Raw genomic sequence first — 15,750 nt, 5'->3', positions numbered from 1 at the left:
GTCGGTTACCTAAAATTATGGCATTATAAGTGTTTGTGGGTGCAGTGCCATCTTGAAGTTTGTATTTCCGTCTGCGTGCTTCCTTGATGTTAAGCAGTTGGCTTGTGCTGCTCTGCACTCTGAAGCATCATCGATGTTACAGCATGTGGTGTGTGCCTTTACTTTCCTTTCCTTAGCAGCCCACATCTTTTTGGGGCACTGGTCAACCTCTAACTCTGCCAGTGCAGGGGGAGACACTGTTCTCTTTTGGGAGATGTTTAATGTAGCACACATCCCCTTTCTGTGAAATGCTGCAGGGGTACTTTGTATCCCTTTCCCTTTTTCTCTCAGTAACATTTCTGTTACTTTTCAGTGTGTCCAAGACGGGCTGGCGACGGGCAATGTTTTTTAGCCGGGTTTTTCTTTTTTACTGCATGCATTTTACAGCATTATGCCATTTCAATCACCATCACTTCATAAAAGGCCAGGCTAAGTGCTTTTCGCCCTGTCCTTCAGCGATCTTACCCCCAGCCTTTGCCCTTCTTCCTGCTTTCTCAGGACAGGAAATGCCATATATGGTAATACCTTTGCCAGGCAAAGCATTGAGTTTCCCAGGTAAAGCGGCAGTGTGATCATCTGGCCAGATGTGGGTGCTGGGACTGTCTAGTCCCAATCCACACTCCAGCCAGGAGTATGTCTTGTTGGGCTGATGTGTCACAAGGGGCTGTCCATGATTAAAGAGCCCTGCCAGTTTGAATTGTGCAGATCCTTGCCATTGGTGGGCGTGGGGCAACCCAGCTAAAATTTGGAATCAAAAGTCCTGCAGCTGGTCTTCCAATCCTCATTTTAGCCTAGACCCCCACAAAGAGTGCAGCCCATTGACGACATTGGGCCTCATTACGAGGTTGCCGGTCCGGTAACAACGGTAACGGTATGCTTGCCGGTACCGTTGTTACCGGACCGGCAAACTCTGAGTTGTTCTCGCAGGTGCCTTTCATTCCACCAGGTCTGCCCTGGCGGAATGAAAGGCACCCGCGATCATAGCAAGGCTGTAGCACCGGCACCGTTATGAATGGTGCCGGTGCTACAGGCATCTCCATTCCCATTGAGCCCTATGGGGCTGAAATGGGAATGGGGATATACCGGCACCTGCAAAAGGGCAATTACTGGGTCCGGCGGAGCCGGAATACCCCGGTAATTGCCCATTCGCGGGTGCCGGGTTTTCATGCCGGTATGGAGGTAGCCTTGCCGGTAAAACCGGCAAGGCTACCTCCAACCTCGTAATGAGGCCCATTGGCATTGTCTCCAGCCAAGTCCCGGAGAAGCTCTGCCTCAACATCAGTCTCCTGAAGACCCTAGTGGGGACATGGAACATTGGGCTTATGGGACCAACCATTCCTGACCTCTGCATAAAGCTCCTGCCCATGAAGCGTCCCGGAACCATCCTGTGAACTGACCAGCTTCATTAAGGGCATCTCGGATGTATCCGTCTCCTTTTCAAGTTTTGGTTGTGCACATCACCAGCTCGTGCCCCAGGGACTGTCGTCCTGCAGCTGCAACTCTTCATCATGAGCAGAGCAGAGTCTTTGACGCCGCACCAAGTGTCACCTGCAGCCCCATGATCAGGTTCTTCTTGACTGCTGCCAGTCTATCGAGTCCTGGGGGTCTCTTGTCATTGTGAGACCTGTAGTGGATGTCATCTCAAGGTGCTTGGGTCGTCCAGTGTCAAAGTCAGGAACTATCTTGTTGGAGCACTGGCCCACCTAGATTTAACCAATCCCAAATCCCAAAAGCTAACACTGCACCTGCGGCCCTTTGAACCCCTGCAACAGATTGACTGAAGAAAGGGGGCCTAGCGAATATGAGAACCCTAAGGGTAGTTACTCTGTGAATCTGAATAAATGGACAGGCAGCATACTTGTTTCCACCCCCCAATTCCCACCATAGGGTTGTATGGGCATAAAGTTCTCACCCTAACTCTCCCATTTTCATGCAACACTCACCTGTTTTATTGTGCTGCTTTGGGTAGAAAAATGGTGACAAACGAAGCCATCCCAACACCATCCAGTCCCTGTGTAGGATAACAGGAAACCGTGCAGTGTCAGGGAAAACCTCTTTAAGAGAAAAAAACCCTAGTCAGGTCCCAGGTGAAGTGAAGAGCAGGATTCTCTTGTGGAGTTAGCTCGACTGGTGCAGGGTGTCTTCTCGTAAGTGGCAGTAGAAATGCCGAGTTGAAATGCAGGCACAGCAGGGCAGGAAACAGCAGGGGAGCTGCCACGTAGAATAATTTACAGAAAGGGAGGAAACGGCAGAGGAGCTGCTGCACAGAATAATGCACAGAAAGGAAGGAAATGGCAGAGAAGCTGCCCCAATGAATAATGCACAGGATGACAAAGTGTCGGGAATCAGCAGAGAGTCTGCAGGCGAGCCAGGAGTCATGAAAAGGAAAATGAAGCAAGGAACAAGTGAGAAATAAGAATAAAACTAGTGTTATGGCAACGTAGTAACGCACAGATTCACCGAACAGGAAACCTTAAGTATGCTGCTGTTCTGTATGTGTGTAGTGACTTGGGCAGTAAGTGTCTGGCATGGTTTCAGAATACTGCTAGAACTCTGAATGGAATCAGTGACCCTGGGTCGGCCGGACGCCGTCTTGGGGGAAATCCGCAGCAAGTAACATAGATATGTTTCCATCTATGCCACAATGACCAGGAGGGCCGTTGAATCCTGACACCCTAACTCACTTTATTCTGTACAGTCTCTTGTTTCATTGCTAAACTACTTCTCCTGTTTGAGGTTTATGTAGCATTGTGGATTATGCGCCTGCTACATTTAACTGTTATATGACCACATTGTAAGATTAAATATTAGATTTCATGCCACAGAAATTAGTAGAAGCATATGGACAAAAACATTATATTCTCTCTTACTATATCACAAAATAAAGCTAACACATGTTTCACTCATTAATTAGAGCTTATTTAGGGTCTTTACATTTATTTTGTTGTGATAAACATATGGAAGCACAAATTATAAACAGAGATGTTGCACAGTTTTGTCAAAATTAAAAATAACATGGAAATCAAAAACATGGAAATCAACATAATATCAGTACATTGAGCCATTCCAAAGTGAACGATTGTGCATGCAAGAGTAAATGAATACAAATAAAAGTTAAAGAAAAGGGAGAGAAAGGAAAAATAAGAGGTTATGTTAGCCTCAAGTACGTATTGTTGTTCTTCTATCGGCTGTACAATGATATTTCAATTATCATTATTACTTAGAATCAAGTTTAAGTTGGTTGCTTTTACATTTCAGTATTCACGATATGTATTTGCTCAACAATATGATGTATAATCGTGGAACAGCAACTACTTTAAGTACAATCAAATATACTACCACCCCATAGCAGGTATATATTAATTTAAAAATAATTGATTATTCAATTATTTTTTTAGCCATAATTGAATTTATATTAACTAAACAAACCTTTTAGTTTCAAATGGTTCCTGAATTTCTTGATGATTAGTTACTTCTATCTGCAAATCAGTGTTCTGTTAACTGCTGATTATTGGCTTGTTCTCCTGCATGTAGCATTTCTGTTGATAACAGTTAGTGATCCATAAGCACTTTAGGGCCAGTTCTATAAAGCATAAACTAATATAGTGTTGAAACAATACCTCCAGTTATTGGTACCTCCCTCCAAGCAAGTGTGTGTGATTAATTGCATCAGTGATGGAAAAAAACACTTAGTTTGATCATATCTTGTTTGATTGTCGTCTGAAAAGATTATATTGAAATTCTTAATGAGTGCTGACGAACAATGCCATATTGGCTATTAACACATTAGCCCAAACTGCATTACAATCGCTTATTAATGGTTTTGCTCTTCTTTTTGTGTCCCATATCATACTGCTATTAGAAATAAATAGAAATGGCCACCATTGTAGTTTAACTGTTATTGTTTGATTGTTACGTGCATATATTTGTTTAGTTCAAGGACTCATGTTTCAGCAATAAATACTTTTGGGGTGAATCTGTAAGTCCATTCACTGCATGCTACACACTCTCCTTGTGGTTCCAGCATCTGCATTGTGATATGTTGTCCTCTCGTTCCCCTAACAATGGTAACAAAGATGACTAATCACAAATACGCGTGATCATGTGGCATCCATCTTAGTTTAGGATATTTGTGATACTTCTGTGCACAATGTTACCATTTATATCTGTTTGACGCGTTTTTAAATATGTGAAAAGCATGTCTATGTTCAAACACCTAATATCTATCTACTAAAAAGTGTTATTTTTAACTTATTGTCCTGTTGTAACACTAAAGCATGTGCCTAAGTTTACATAGTTTGAAATGCATTCTCTGGTTCCCATAGCAATCGTGGTTATGAAATAACAGCATGTACATATAGGCATGATGCGTGATGGCCATCTGGGATGGTTGTGATCATTCTATGCGCAATGTTAAAGCTTGTATGTTCAGATGATTCTTATAAAAGTTGTATCTGAAAGATTACAAATTTCACTGTGATCAAAGCTTTATATCTGTTGAAAAAAGTGGTTAATTCTGATAAATAATTATTTGATACTAATGCGGTATACCGTTCTTTCATCGACAGTTGTAATTTTGATGGTTCTTTTATGAGTATATTTTTACCGAAAAAACTCATCCAAATATATAGGGGGGGGGGCGTGGCGGTTGGGACTAGTTTAAAAAAAAATAGGAGATAGGGTTTTGGGGGTGCCCCCTCTCCCCCAATATAAAATAAAAGATTTCAATTTGTTTTTTCGGTAAAAAGTGCTCTTAAAAAAACCATCGAAATAACAACCATTGATGAAATGATGAAATGACATAGAACCTACTAAATCATGTCTCTCTAAGTTAATTTAGTGCATCAAGTTTTAAGAGTAACTAATATATTGTAATTATCGAATGTTCTAATTATATCCTGAGGGTGTCCTCTGTAATGTTTATTCAGTTTTGAAAATTATGCTTTGTACTGGCCAACCCACCGATACCAGTATTTATAATTTATTATTACAAATGTAGCCAGTAAATTGATCTATGACAAAATTTGTGACCCCAGTTTAGAACTTACCATATACTTTTTGTTAGAAGAAATTGTAAGTGTATCCCGGCTATAAAAATATATTCAGTTTATGATCTGTATTTAATCCTTTTATTCCCTAGGGGACTGGGCAAGTGGACCTCACTGGGACTGACTCCCCTAGTGGGGACAAGGACTCCAATTCCAATAAGTAACTCCCAGTCCAAAACACAATTTCTGCCTACATAGGAGTTGGAAATACTTTGATACCTCCCATGATGATTACAACAAACAAGGACCCTTCTTTCACTAAATTGGCTTCAGATAATGCTGAACATTGCCTGAATGGCATAATCAAAGAAGACAGATAACTTTATTTTGTTTCCGATTATGTACATAAGAACAGAGTGGACCTAGAGTCAAGGAGAGACTCATACGGAGGGAGGCGAGTAATCCCTACACAGAGGCGAGCCTCATCCTGGAGGGGGAGAGCCATGCAAGGCCAGGGAACCAGCAGTGGCTTGGAGGAAGAGAGAACCGCTAGCTGGAAGCTGGAAGGCGGGCGTTCTGACCAAGCGAGAGACTCCTGTCAGGAGAAAGACAGAAACACATGTGTCTCAACTGGTGGCTCCATGTTATTTCAGCTAATTAAATTACTTTGTTGTAATTTACTTCGTAGGCATTACTTTGAAATTCTACTTAAAATGTATTTCTTTTCCTTTTTGGCAGCTACCCCCTTTCCACATCACGACCTGAATCCCTTCCTAGCCTTTTGTTAGCCCTTCCCCCACAAAGGCATATAACAATTCGAAGTAATACCCACAAAGTAAATTATAACTAAGTAATTTTGTGGAAACAACGGGATACCCACAGGCGAGCAGTGGTGGGACTGGCGCCCAGAAACCGATGCTGAGAACAGAGGGAAGAAGGGAACCCAGGTCCCAGAGTTCCTCACAGCAAGTGCCTTTGCTGCCAAGGCGAGCACCAACAGTGAAGCGAACACTCTCGAAGTGAAAACGCGAGTAAGGGCTATGAACTTTAGTTCCAAGATTGGCAAAACTGCTGAGGTTACATAGAACGAATAATTACGAATGGAGATAACCACGGCTGGGAAAGCTGACAAAGTTGCGAGAGCTTCAGAGAATTGAATGGGCCCACGCCCCATTGTAAAACAGAGCGAGAAAGCTATAAACACTTTATCCAAAGGCTGGAGAAGCCGCTGAAAGTATGAGGACCTGAGAGAACTGAAAAGGGCAAAGGCCCTATGTAAAACCGAGCAAAAGAGATGCAAATCATTTATGTCAAGCCTGGAAAAGCTGACAACAATACGAGAGCCTGCCGGAGCTGAAGGGCAAACATCCTATGTAAAACAGAGTGAAAGAGATACGAGTGCTTTATACCAAGACTGGGAATGCCGACAAAGGTACGAGGAACTGATGAAGATGGATGGGTATGCGTCTCACGTGAAACAGATGGAAAGGAGTATGTATACTCCACGGCATGACTGGAAAAGACAACTAGGTTACGGGAACCTAGGACCCCCTATAGCGGGCAGACGCCCTAAGTCTTTTAAGTTGATTGAGAGCACTAAGCCTACCAAAGGGCCAGAGGACTTTAGTAAGTCTAAGAGCCTCAAAGGTTTGGCATAGAGAACTGTGTTAAAAGTGATCCTGCAGGGATTTGAAAACGTATCTAAATATGAGAAAAGTGGCCTAAGAAGAACCCTTCTTTTCGTAGGGCGGAGAAGAAGAAACAATCTAGAGGATGTTTGTCTTTTTAGTCAACAGAATCTGCAAGTAAACTGTGAACTGTGTCATTATATTCTAAAGGAACATAAAAATAAGTAATCTAAGTGATTGGGCCAGGCAGAAGCCACTGACAGAGGTTATTGCTCCAGGCTCCTTTTTCGTTTGGTTGGATTTTCTATAGCAGTAGGGCCAGTTAGTTAACTAGGATTTGGATGCAGGACTATTTCTTTTGGGCTTTGACAAACACCAAGGCAGGGAACTCTCTCATAGCAGTAGGACCAGTTAGGCATGTTTCTTTAATTTCAAATAAACACTCTTGATTCATGACCCACTGTAGTCTGAGTCCTCATTCTGGTTTTCCACACATCCTTCTCGCGTAAAATAAAGTTCTTTGTTGCCGCCCCTGTCATCAGAAATGATTTTTTTCAATGCATGCAAATCTGCTGTCTTCGACATTAACTTTTGCATGCTGTTTTTGCCAATGCGCTGAGGAATGGTATCTTGTATCTGCTGTTCTGATCGCATGTAGATGTTCAGTAATTCTGACCTGTAGCTCTAGTACTGCCAATATACTTTTTGCCACATACTGTGACAAATCTGAAGATTCAGTCACTTCTCCTCAGAGTGGAGCCTCTGCTTGTGAGACTAGGGAGTTGAGCCAGTTACGCAATATTCCCCGTGAAGGTGGCGGAAAGGGGGATCTCACAGGGAGAGACTCCCCTCTTGGGGATAGGGATTCCTGTTCCGAGAATGAACTCTCTTTGCATCTCACTCAAGGGACAAAGAAGGAAACATCTTCCTCACCAGAATCCTTCTACAACTATTATTGTGGTATCTCTACTGAGGAGTGTCCATTTGGTACTCGCACGAGTAAGGCCCAGAGAGTAATAAAGAAAGAGATACAGCCTGACACTGAGACGAGGAAGCCGAATTTAGTGAAACAGTGCCTGGTCCAAACACAAAGGAAGGACTATGGCTGGAGCTTGGGGAAGCCTCAATGTGGTTTTATAAAGATTGGAGGAGCAAAGGTAACATGAAAAGATACCAGGAAGTTTGAACGGGTTGTGCAGAGACGGAGAAGCTGGTAATCTGTCTATCGTGCAGAGTGGAAGAACGGGTGTTTGAGAAAAAAGTGAAAATAAATTTGATGGCAGAGAGCCTACCGAGAGGCTCAGTCATGGACAAGCATCTCAGGAGAGATTCGCTCGTAAGAGGATCCAGTCAGAGGTCGGAGGAAGAGGGGAGACCTCTTCAAACTAACTCTGTTGGTGTGGAGGTGCCCCTGGCAGTACCGAAGGAAGAAACAAACGAGAGAAGCACCATGTAACTGACATAGGGTGAACAAGGGAGAGAAGGTGAGAAAAGCTTTCTCCAAGCAAGAAGCACCATCCAAGAATTACACCAAGCCATAATGTGGAGCAACCAGAAGGAAAGCACGGAAGCCATCGAAGGATCAAGATGAGACGCCAACCTGGTGACACAAACCCGAGACTAGGAAGTGCGGGAGACACGGGGAGTGGGCCTGCTAAACCTCAATTGGCAAGACAATAAGAAGAGTGGTAATACGCACGGGACCCCTCATACATGTCCCAGTAGTGCAGAGAAACCCAAGAAGTGTGAAAATAACTACGGGACTCTTTATACTCATCCCCATAATATTGAAGAGCATATAAGGAGGGAATCCAAACCCTGGATACATTACACATATCTCCGGGGAGAAATGGAGTAACGTGAGTCATAAAATTTAGTTTCTTACAGCAAGAACCCATACTGCTAGGAGAGAAAGAGACAAAGATACTGTTTCTCAACAGGAACCAGACACAGAAGAATCTACTGGTCATCAAACCTGAGGATAGTATAATACCAAAGGAGCCAGAGAGAATATATATACCCTGAAAGAACCAAGACACAGAAGAAGTCAGGGGTCAATACCCCTGTAGAACCAACTTTCAAGAATCTAAAATGATTATCCAACAGGACGTGGAAAAGTCCTATAAAAGAACTGAACAAATTTGTGGAAAAGATAGCCAAATGCTACTCAGATATTCCATATTAAAATGGAATTAGTCTACTGGGAAGTAACCTTTCCAACGGCAGGAGAAGGGAGTCTTTCTCCTGGTCTTTAGTTGTTTAGAATTAGTGGTAGGGTCAGGATAGGTTCGTTTTGGGAATGAGGACAGACTCTTGTTTTGGACTTGTACACTGACGTGGAACACCCTCGTTTTAGTTGTGTTAGGTAGGGCTGCCCTTTTGATTAGGGAAAGTTAGGCCTTTTTGCTTTAATTGTAATAAACACAGTTGAAACCTGGCAGACTCTGGTCTGTCTCATCCTTCTGACCCGCCACAATACACATTAAAAAACAGACACATTCAAAAACAGGGTCAGGTGCTTCTCCAAGCAGAGTGGGGACAGATCTCTTTCCTCGGCTGGGGCCTCCCTCTGGAACAGCCCCCCTGCCTCTCTCAAACTTGAGCAGAACCACCTTTGGTTCCGGAAGCAACTCAAGACCTTCCTTTTCGCTTCCGCTTTCTCTCTTCCTCTCCCCTTCCTCTCCCCTGCTGATGTCCCTGATTGCTCCGCGCACGGGTCACCTGGTCACCCACTGAACTAGGGCCCGGGGTCCTGCTTATGCAGTTGCCCTTGCACTGCCTCTGGGATCCCCCAGCACTTAAGGGTCTGTATCTGCAACCCTACAGTCCCTTCTCTCTGCACTTATAACCTGCACTTCTCCCTCCCCCCGGCACTTCTGCCCTCCCTCTTCCCTGTACTTGCACGATCTGAATGACACAAAGGCTAGTAAGATCGTTGTTTTGTCCTCCTTCTGTTTCCCCCTCCTTGTCTTGTCGCGCCTAGAAACACTTATGTACAGGTGTGTTATAAATGACGTATCATATCATAGTATATCATACCCAACACAGCGACATAGCTGCACTTGCAAGCTATGAATACTTTGATTTTTTTATATTGCAGTCATTGATTTTTTTTATCTCTGACTTTGTCTAATGCAAGTTTAAAGTAATTACAATCTTCACATTTGTAGAAAGATCAGTGACAGATGGCAGAGATGAAGTTAGTAATATGTTCTGAGATATCTTCACTGAGGGAAGGAAGGGAGAAGATCTGGGTGGTTTTGGTAAAGAGGTGGTAGTGGAAACCACAGGGCAAATTGAGTTTAACCAGGGGGAGGGTGAATTGGAACAGCCCAAGGTCTGATCCTTCGAGGGCACCCACTGGAAAGGGAGAGGTAAAAGAGGGGGGGTGTAAGAGAGAGGGTTCTAGAAATCCAAGAGAAGGAGCAGTCAGAGAAGAGGCCACACAGTTAAGTGTGGTGTCCTTGAAGCCAAGAGACATAAGGGTTAGGAAGTGGGTGGGATGATCCACGGGGTGAAAGATGGCAGAGAAAGTACAATGAGGTTGGCGTGGTGAGCAGTGTTTAGTAAGTTAGAGATGTGCGCAAGTGACATTTTAGTGGTCTGTATACTGCAACATCCACATTGAAGAAGCTCAGATAGTGAGTGTTCCTCGGGGTAGTTGACAAAGCAGTTAAAGACCACCCTCTTGAGGATTTTTGAGTGGTGGATAGAAAAGTGAAATGATTATGACTGGGGCCATCTAATAGCAAGCCAAGAAGATGCTTGTAGCTAGACATTGAAGAGAGACGAGTAGGGGAGCCCACGTAACAGGAGCATGTTTTTATCATTTAGGGTGAAAGGGGTCAACTGCAGTGCAGGATTGGCTGAATGAGCATTGGCACAGCAGGGCAGGCGGGATTTAGCAGAGTTACAGCAGAGAGGGTGATTAGGGGAGGCGGGAAGTAGTAGGAGGAATAGGAGTGAGGACAGTGTGACATATAGATATATATAACCAATTACAATATTTCAGTGGTCTTGGAGGAGAAGTAGGAGATTAGATTCATTTGTAGAGAGGGAGGACAATGTAGATTGGTGTGTTGTGGGGGCAAGCTTGGACTTGAATGGTCATAAATGGCTTTTGAGGGTGTGAGCAGAAATAGGTATGAGATTGATGTAGTTCAAAGATTTGACAGCATCAAGATAAGTGGAGAGAGCGATTTTATGCTTTCTACATAGAGGAAGGTGCATGGTGGTCTTCAGCTTTTGGATGACTTGGGTGTTTCATGTACGAGGATGGGGGAGGGAGGGGATGAATGAGAAAGTGGGATCATGCAGGTTAAATGTGAGCCAGTGTGCTATTAAACTCCATGAATACAAGTTTGATAGAGTGAGCAAGCGGGGGTCGGGGGTGCTCAGGAGGTCCATAGCTGAAGAACAGGAGAGAATTAATGAACATGATAGTGCACGCCAATGCGATGGCCAATGCAGAATTCAACGCAGTGACTGCATGGTTGATGAAATGAGCAGACCTGGGATGAATGTGGGACAGAGGGCAGTCTTCAATGGAGGTCTTGCCCTAGTCAAAATTTGGGACAATTAGGAGTGGTTTAAAATTGTGTTTGATAGTGGATGGGGAAGTGAAGAGGGGGGGCAAAGATGGTAAATTGGTTGAGTGTTGTAATGCATGAGGTACGCAAGAAATTGCTGATCACGGCCAGATGCCCAGTCATCAACCAAAACAAAGAATATGGGGACCTAAATCAACATCAGTATATATCAAGTATGCCAATTTTGGAGGGAATGGAAACCACTCTGCGTTGCCAAAATACTGTTGGGAAATCAAAAATTAGGACACGAGATTTCATATACAAAATATGCACTATTGAAGCTTAGGACTACAAACAAAGGATAAAAATGATCATCAAGAGGAAACCAACAACAGAATATGCAACATAGACTGAATGTTGAATATATGTTTTAGAATAGTGAATTCAAGCACTAGCCTCGAAAAAGCCCATAGGGCGAAACGCGTGGCCATGATGTCGTCTAACTAGAGGAAATTTGCATTAGGAATGAACAATTATTCAACCAACCTGATACATTGAATATTCAACAATTTGTAACACCACATCATGCTGGTAACACTGTTAATGTAATATCATTATTCTTTGATTAAATACCATGTTATCTATATTATTGAACTAATAGTCTTTCTAATATTTGAGAGTATTGCGGTGCTTAGATCGAGGCCAAAAAAGACTCTTAAGTAGTTGAGAGAGGAGGAAATGAAGATCAGGTCAAGCAAGTTGCCATAGGTGTGAGTAGCGAGTTTGTGATGGCAATTTATTCAGCTTGAGGTCGCCCCTGATAATGGCTGAGGCATCAGTTGGAAGTGATTTGAGTAATATGTCGTGTTGAGAGAAGAAGAGGCTAAGGGTGTCATGTGAGGGGTAGATAAACAGAAAATTGAGGGCGGGTGAGAGCAAGAGTTTGAACAGATATGTGTGTTGAATGGGTGATGGAGTGTTATCGGGAGGGACGGGTGGAGGAGAGGGGCTGCTAGTGTGTCTTTTCTGATCATCAGACCAACACCACTCCCTTTTATTTTTTAGTTAAGGGGACTGGGAAAAAGTAGCCTCTGCATGAGATCACTAGAATGGCAGTGTCATAAAGTGAGGGGTCCATGTTTCGTTGAAGGCCATCGGAGAGAGTTTAGGCAGTCAAAGTGGTCAGTGAGGAAGAAAATGTTATCTCCGAAATTACATATTTCTGAAACCTAGAGTGAGTTCAATAGGTGAGGCTAGTGTGATTGGAGTGTGGGGTAGTGGGTGGGAGTAACAGACCAGGGTTCTGTTTAAGAGAGATGTGGAGAATGGGAACAGCGAGTGGGGGTGAAGATGAAATGAGGACTGGTGCTGTAGTTTGTGAGTTAAACTGTAGGCCCCAAGAGATGGGGGGGGGGGGAGTATATAGAAGTGTTTGGGTTAAAGGGAACATGGCGATTCGGTGGTGGCATGGAGCTGGGTACTGATGGATCTGAGGTGGTGGTGGTGCTTACACTGCTAAGTAGTATGGGTTAGCAGCCTAAACGGGGGCTCTTTGACCCTGGCAGGCCCAAGCCTCATCAAATAGGTGATGCAATGGAATTGGCATAAGGGTGGCATAAAACCACATCAGCCAGTGGGTAAGCAGCCTGGTGTCAAAATGGCTGCTCGTCTGGTTTAGGTAAGGCATTGAAGGTGGTGTCTTTTGTCATTTCATGTCTCAGAGGAGTTGTGGTGAGCCTTTTAGTTTCCCCGTGTCAGATCAGGGTAGGAATTATGCCTATAGTCCATTCCCATATGTTGAGACTGCATTAATGAGTTCAGATTTTTGAGTTAGCCATCTAGAATTCATGCACAGGAAATTGTCAGAATACAGTTTTGTTGGTGAAGGGACAGGGCTTCTGTCTTGTAGATTTACAAACATGTGGCACATTTAAAAAAAAAAAGATGTTCACTAAAAAATGCTTCTTTTATTTTAGCTTAAACGGAAGGGAGACGAAGAAGAAACCACCACCGCGCCTTTTCTGTGATATCTGTGACTGCTTTGATCTCCATGATACTGAGGATTGCCCAACACAAACGCAAATGCCCGATTCTCCTCCACATACTACTTATCATGGTAGTAAAAGTGATGAACGCCCCTATTGTGACATATGTGAGGTGTTTGGCCACTGGGCAAGCAACTGCAATGATGATGAAACCTTCTAATCCATTGTAAAATCTGGAAGTGGAAGACTGTGCACTCCTATTTGATAGTTAACACCTGAGTGCAGTCCACAAGAAAAGTGGTCGCTTTTTTTTTAAACCCCATCAGGTCTACTTAGGGAAATGTGCAAATATTTTCAATGAATAATTTAATAAATAAATACATTGGTGTTTTCTGTACTTGAGTCACTTAACATTAAAATATGTATGGCTTTGACAGGAAATTACTCATCCTATTTAAGTGATGGGTTTCTCCATCCATCCATCCCTGCTGCTTTCCGAAGTCTAACCATTCAAGCTTTCAGTTGCCCTCTTCACAACCCTGTTTGAGTACAGGGCAACAGGACTTTTCTAGCTGAAAACCGGTTTCATTTTAAATTAATTTAAGTTCCTAAAAATAATTATTTTCATATTTGCACTACAATATTTTATAACTTCATTTGTACATTTAATGTTCTTTAGCTTTTGACACTGGAAGGAATCGAGAAATGTTGCACATTCATTATTAACTCACTAGATTTTTTTTTGTTTTAAGGCAACACGCAAACTGCACTACTTAAATATTCCTCTGAACCTTGTTTTCTAAGGGTTTTCACTTCAGATACAAAACATCAAATTTAGGAGTGGAAGTGTTTTTCTGTGCAGGTTTGAGTTGTATTTATCGAATCATGGTGTCAACACACAGAGAGCTAAAACACAGTGAGGCTGCAATAGTAATGGTGAGGGGACTTTATTTTAGTATCCAGGTGCTCATACACTAACTACTGTTTGTGCGATATCCCTTTCTGCGTGATTTTAGTAGTTTATATAAACAAAGCTATTTTTTGAGAAAAAGATTATACAAATATTCACTTTCGAGTTTTTAACAAACAATTTTAAAAAAAGACCCTAATTGTGGGAAACTAATTGCTACCCAAAACAAAAAACACTGCGTTTGCTATTCAACATGTCAACTTTTGAAACCTCAATTTTGGGAGATATTTCACAGTGTATTTGTGATCAATTTCTGCCAGTGACACCGTATCCTGTAGCAGGTATTCATAATTTCATTCTAAAAGAGCTATTCCACCCATTGTTTCAAAGATCCATTTCCCTTTTGAAAATGTTTGTTATATTTGAATGTCAGAATATCCAGCAGTTGAAATTGTGGATTTTCTTATGATCTGAAACGGTATTAAGCTTAAAACGGAAGAAACCAAACAAATGGCATTTTCTGACTGTTTAAAAAGTGTATTTGAATGTCTTCAAGCATATGTACAAACTAGGAATCTGAACATAATATTTCCATGTTACCTGTATAAAGTATGTGAGTCAAACTCGTACATAAAACTGTAAATATGCCTTTGATGTATTTTTTCAAGAATATTGAGTACTTGAACACAATGATTCTCTTCTAATTCTAAATTTTGGGAATGTATGTAATATATTAATATGACTGTTCTGGAAAGGACAACTTGGAAAGCAGTATTATTTGGTGAAATGAGTGGACTATATCTACTTTAATAAATTATTATCTTTTGAGTATTTGTCATGTGCTTTGTGTTATAGTTGATTGTGTACTGATACATTTCTTTGCAATATTTTCGATTTATCTTGCCGTTTCTTTTTTAAATTTGTTTTTTAAATGTATTGTTTTGGTTCATACAAACTTTTACAAAATTACAGTTACTAAAATTCATAACAATAAATAACAAAAAAATAGTTTTAAATCACAAGTCCAATTACAGTTCCGGCTACATTACATATTCAATTAACCTTTACCGCTGCATCTACAACTCTGCTTTAGGTCAGCAATATATCAAGACATCCTAAAATGTGTTTATTCGGCTTTGTTGTACTTTGCCCATGTTTAGGTATAACCTTCGAATATACTTTTGGCTCGAATAACAATCTCCTCTTTATACAACGGGCAGTGTTATTATTCTTTGATGTATCACTCACGGCTTCAATCATACTAAGCGACTGATGTTTTGTAAAAATGTGTTCACCCTCATTTTCAGGGCTACAGAGTTTCCATGCAACATTTTGCACCAAAGTTTGTCTTTATCAACATTTGAGATGTCATTTAAAAATTTAAAAAAACATTATATTCTGTGTTGCAGTAGATTTGGACAAACCAAGAGCAAGTGCATCAAAGATTTCGTCACACCAATTTGCTTGCAAAACCTACACTGGTTGCTCCCCATAGCACTCTTACCACGAATTGCCAAGATCTCATTTGTATTCAGAACATTAAATCTAAAACGCATGGTTAGATTCCTAAAGGACCTTGAGGGGGGCTATTTAACTAGATAATTATCTGGTTTCGGTGTCCATTTCCAAAACGAAATTACTTGACAATATATCTTACTATTTAACACAATT

At 41.9% G+C, this 15,750-nt stretch overlaps 1 protein-coding gene across 13 annotated transcripts in view; it reads left to right on the top strand.

Annotated features, from left to right (window-relative positions):
• The window catches only part of CLIP1 (CAP-Gly domain containing linker protein 1), a 1,286,645-nt gene extending 1,271,738 nt beyond the window's left edge, over positions 1–14,907 (top strand). For all 13 annotated transcript variants that reach the window (XM_069619609.1, XM_069619610.1, XM_069619607.1 and 10 more), the window contains one exon: positions 13,161–14,907. In XM_069619609.1, coding sequence (XP_069475710.1) covers positions 13,161–13,389 — 229 coding nt within the window. In that variant the 3' untranslated portion in view covers positions 13,390–14,907. The remainder of the gene's footprint in view (positions 1–13,160) is intronic.
• Positions 14,908–15,750: the final 843 nt, after the last annotated feature.

This window comes from Ambystoma mexicanum, chromosome 10, assembly GCF_040938575.1.
Source record: "Ambystoma mexicanum isolate Mex_15411 chromosome 10, UKY_AmexF1_1, whole genome shotgun sequence".
Lineage (NCBI taxonomy): Eukaryota > Metazoa > Chordata > Amphibia > Caudata > Ambystomatidae > Ambystoma > Ambystoma mexicanum.
The sequence above is the reverse complement of the archived record's forward strand: the minus strand, read 5'-3'. Positions and strand labels throughout refer to the sequence as shown.